General features: G+C 43.3%; 1 protein-coding gene across 1 annotated transcript; it reads left to right on the top strand.

The window, feature by feature from the left end:
- Positions 1–2571: 2571 nt before the first annotated feature.
- On the top strand, positions 2572–3436 carry LOC125523932 (germin-like protein 8-14). Its single transcript, XM_048689003.1, has one exon. The coding sequence runs from the start codon at positions 2611–2613 to the stop codon at positions 3247–3249; it is 639 nt and encodes a 212-aa protein (XP_048544960.1). The 5' UTR covers positions 2572–2610; the 3' UTR covers positions 3250–3436.
- The last annotated feature ends 1274 nt before the right edge of the window (positions 3437–4710 follow it).

Raw genomic sequence — 4710 nt, 5'->3', positions numbered from 1 at the left:
TTTTACCAACTCCAAAAAATGTTGATAGAATTCGGCAATGAAACTATCAGGCCCACATGATTTATTATGAGCCATATCATAAACCACCTTTTAATTTCTTCTAAAAAGAATTCTGCAGTTAGCTTATCTGCAGCTCCTATAGGGAATTTTTAAGGATTCTCTATATGAAGAGATATAGTAGAAACCTCAGGGAGACCAAAAAGGTTCTTATAAAAATTATTAATATAGATTATTAGATCTTTATCTCCTTCAATTAGCCTTTCAACTCGGTCCAGAGAAGTTCCCACATTTTTCCTGCATCTACCATTTGTTTTAGCATGCATATTTAGTATTAGAATCCCCTTCAAGGATTTATTTAATTTGCCCTCTACTTCTGTTTAAATTCCTCCTATTTCACCAGCCTCTCTAACTGAGCTCTAGGGTCTTTCTACTCTTGTCTCTTATCAGCTGTCAAACCATATAGCTCGCAAGGCTTATGAATATCATCAAGTTTAATCAGAATATCTTTCTTCAAATCTCTGTACCATGCATTCATATTTCTATTCCAACCTTTCAATTAGCTCCAAGCCTTCTCGGTTTATCTTGCCATTTATCTAAATTTGACCCATGAACCCTAGTATCCATCCAGGTATCACAAATAATTTTTTGGATCCCCTCTCTCATAAACCAAGAATTTTCAAATCTAAAAATTGGATCAGATTTTGTTACATCCCCGGTATCCAAGAACAAGGGTGTATTACCAGAAATCTAGAAAGCGAGTTCATGAAATTTCCCAATTTTACGATGTTTAATGTTGCAATTATATTTTTCATCCGCACCGAGAATCAAACTAAAGTCTACGGTAAGTAGCCGAGAACCTTCTGGCTCGAGTGAATGATTCTAATTTATTCTATCATTGGAATTATTTCTTATGTTTCTTCTGTTAACCGTTTAGGTTGCTTTGTTAGTTATAGTGTTGGTTTTAAACCCTTTAAAATTTTGGTCTTGTAAGACATTATGGTTTCATTATATAAAATTGGAGCCTGGGTGACTCCACAGTGTTCATTAGAAAGAATTTGTCAAAGGCTAGCAATTCTAGAATTCTTTGAAATTATAGAATGGAGGTACTCCTAGTAAGTAAGAGCCCAATGATCCAACCTATAGTTGGATGGTTAGAAGAACAGTGGTATCACCAGCCCATCAGGGTTCAAGTTCTAAACTTGACACTGGTGTTCGCATTTCCCTGGATTTATTTCAGTCCTTCCAGAGATGTGTGTTCAGTGGGAGGTGACGTTCCCGTCGACTACAAATGCGTATGTGGCGACTTCGTCAATCTCAAGATGATGTGTCGGCTCAGTCTCTCGGAGGTGCTCATAGATGTAGGGCATGTGTGTGCTTGCATTCATAGGGATGGGTGTATGTGCATCTATATCTACCAATATAGAAAGACCCAAAGAGGCAGATCCAATTAATCTCGACCATCAAATCATGTCAATCCAACGATCTAGACTGTTCCAATGTCGAGCGCTCAACATGTTTGGCATGCAGTTAATTTCATCTCAAATATAGTGCTAATCACATAATAACACACAGATAATATCCTACTTAATATTCGCATGCACTTAATATATTTCCAAATTAACGTGCATTGCACGTACACATTGACTAGTATATATAAGCGTCCTGTTTATATTGTGATGAAAGAGAAAAACTAATAAGAGCCCAGAAATGCCCAACATATTAATATATTATAAAGGCCCACTCTATTTTACATTTAGAAACTTTTTCGGTAGTCTAGAGACGCTTTTGTTTTACACAGGGTCTAGAGACGCTTGTTACGCGTGCAAGATATTTTCATACAACCAAAGAGTGGACGGGTGGCATTACCTCCCGATAACGGCATTATACACATATACCCGTTGCATCCAGACAGGTCCCATCCAAGCAAGAAACAAAAATAAGCTCACGAGTTGCACTTGCCCGTTGGTCCAGGCATCACACATATCACTCTCGGAATATGCTGAGCATGAACCACAAAATCTCGAAGATCTTGGACCGGCGTTAAAATTTCACATGCATGGCCACGCACCCGAACCCGATATCTCGTTTTGCAAAGCAACGAAGACCGGTGCAGTTTTTGCCTCCACAAACTTCCCGAGGACATGTCGGTCACAGCAAAATACCAAGTGTTGGCTTCACGGATGCATGCAACAAGCTTTGCCTGCATTCGACCGGCTCGCACTAGCCACCATAACATGCTACCGTTGTAAAGATCTAGCGCCTGCATGAGACAATGGGTAGGTCACGTATCCATCTCATCGTAAAAACAGCTCATCATGCCCTATATTGTCCTGTGCTTCCATAATAATGCAGCATTTCCAGAGCTTTCCCTATTTCATGGACCATGCACAGCTAATGAGCCAAACGCTTGTCCACTGGCTCCGCCACGTACTTATCCCAAAAGATCCGGACAGTGCCACGCATGTGAACCCTAGCTCGATCGCCAAAGAATATCACTCACGTTACATTGCTCTGCTCGTACGTACCAGCTGCACCGCCTCCTCCTCTCCTATATAACACCACAAGGGCACGCACAGTAGCATACTCGAAGCACCAGCGCAGTAGCAAGCCATGGCCAACGCAATGCTGCTCCCCGTGCTCATCTCCTTCCTCGTCCTGCCCTTCTCCGCCCTGGCCCTGACCCAGGACTTCTGCGTCGCCGACCTGTCCTGCAGCGACACGCCGGCCGGGTACCCGTGCAAGACCGGCGTCGGCGCGGGGGACTTCTACTACCACGGCCTCGCCGCCGCGGGCAACACCAGCAACCTCATCAAGGCGGCCGTGACCCCGGCCTTCGTCGGCCAGTTCCCCGGCGTGAACGGGCTCGGCATCTCCGCGGCGAGGCTCGACATCGCCGTGGGCGGCGTCGTGCCGCTGCACACCCACCCGGCCGCCTCTGAGCTCCTCTTCGTCACCGAGGGCACCATCTTGGCGGGCTTCATCAGCTCCTCCTCCAACACCGTGTACACCAAGACGCTCTACAAGGGCGACATCATGGTGTTCCCCCAGGGCCTGCTCCACTACCAGTACAACGGCGGCGGCTCGGCAGCGGTGGCGCTCGTTGCGTTCAGCGGCCCCAACCCCGGCCTGCAGATCACTGACTACGCGCTCTTCGCCAACAACCTGCCGTCCGCCGTCGTTGAGAAGGTCACCTTCTTGGACGACGCGCAGGTGAAGAAGCTCAAGTCCGTGCTCGGCGGCAGCGGCTAATTGACCAGTTCTCAGCAAAGTTCGTCGTGGTGTCAGCGTGTCGGTTTAATTTGATGCATGTGTGCGTGCGCTTGTGAGGTCAACTCCGAGTCTGTTCCAAGTTGTGTTTTATTTTTCATGTCAATTTCATTTGATAATTGTCAATGGCACATTTTTTTCAGAAAGAAGGTTGTACCCTCGGATTCTATCTCGATTGATGTACACAACCTTTTCATTGAAAAGTTTTAATGTGAATTAAAAAATAAACATGGCCACACGAACAAGTTATAGAGATTTACGTAAATCTCTGGTGCGTTACTAATCCTATTCTATGCTATCATTCAAATCGGTCGAATAAAACCCGTGTGACAGTCCCCAAATAGTTGCATCCAGAGTCTAGAAGAAAAGAACTCCTGAGCATCCACACGCTAAAGTAACGACCACACACGTATCTATATTGGGTAACCATGTGGATAAAAAATAATAGTCCCTACGTTTCTAAATATTTATCTTTCTAGAGATTTCAACAAGTGACTACATGCAGAGCAAAATGAGTGAATCGACACCCTAAAATATGTATATATACATCCGTATGTGATAGTCCATGTGAAATCTCTAAAAAGACAAATATTTAGGAACGGATGAAGTACTTCTTATGATCCATATTAATTGCAGTTGCTTTAGTGGAACTATGAATCGCCGCTGCTTTAGTACTAACTCTCTTAAACACAACATCATTCCGATAATTCCAAGTTGTCCAACATAAGGTTGATACTCCCACTCGCGTATCTTAAACACAACATCATTCCGACAATTCCAAGTTATCCAATAAAAGGTTGATACTCCCACATGTATTTTATCCCTCATGCAACTAATTTCTAGACATACTAGAGATACAAATATGTGGTGGAACATTAAAAGCAACATGGACCGTCTGCCATAGCAAGCACGAAAACTGGCAAAGAGAAATATGTGATTCATTGTTTCATCATCTTAACAACATCACATTTTGCTACCATCCCAGTTACAATTTGTTATGCTATCCTTGGTCAACATGACCCCTTTTTTTGAAACTGAGACCGTAGAACAATTGTTCTACGGTAATTTCATTAAATAAGAAAAGTATTTACAATGAAAAAAACAAATACAACTTTATCCCACTCCTGCTCTAGGGAATGAACACATTGGCAAATTAAAGGATCTGTTCAGTCCAAGTATTTAGTATCTGTGATTTGCTCTTTTTTTACCTGAGTTGAGCTGCCCATAAACCTTCTTTAAGGTAGTGCTTCCAGGAGTTGATGTGTGGTGCTGCTGATCTGAAAATCTTGTCATTTCGGACTGACCATATCCCCCAGCAGCTCATCAATACTATGTCTTGAGCAATCTCCTGAGGCAGTTGGCTTGTGATCATCGGAATTTCATCATAGGTAGAAATACCTATGTGTCTGTTGGGTGTTAGGAAATCCCAGCATTGGAGAGCGA

The sequence above is a fragment of the Triticum urartu genome, chromosome 7 (genome assembly GCF_003073215.2).
Source record: "Triticum urartu cultivar G1812 chromosome 7, Tu2.1, whole genome shotgun sequence".
Taxonomy (NCBI): Eukaryota; Viridiplantae; Streptophyta; class Magnoliopsida; order Poales; family Poaceae; genus Triticum; species Triticum urartu.
This window is presented reverse-complemented; position numbering and strand designations above follow the sequence as displayed.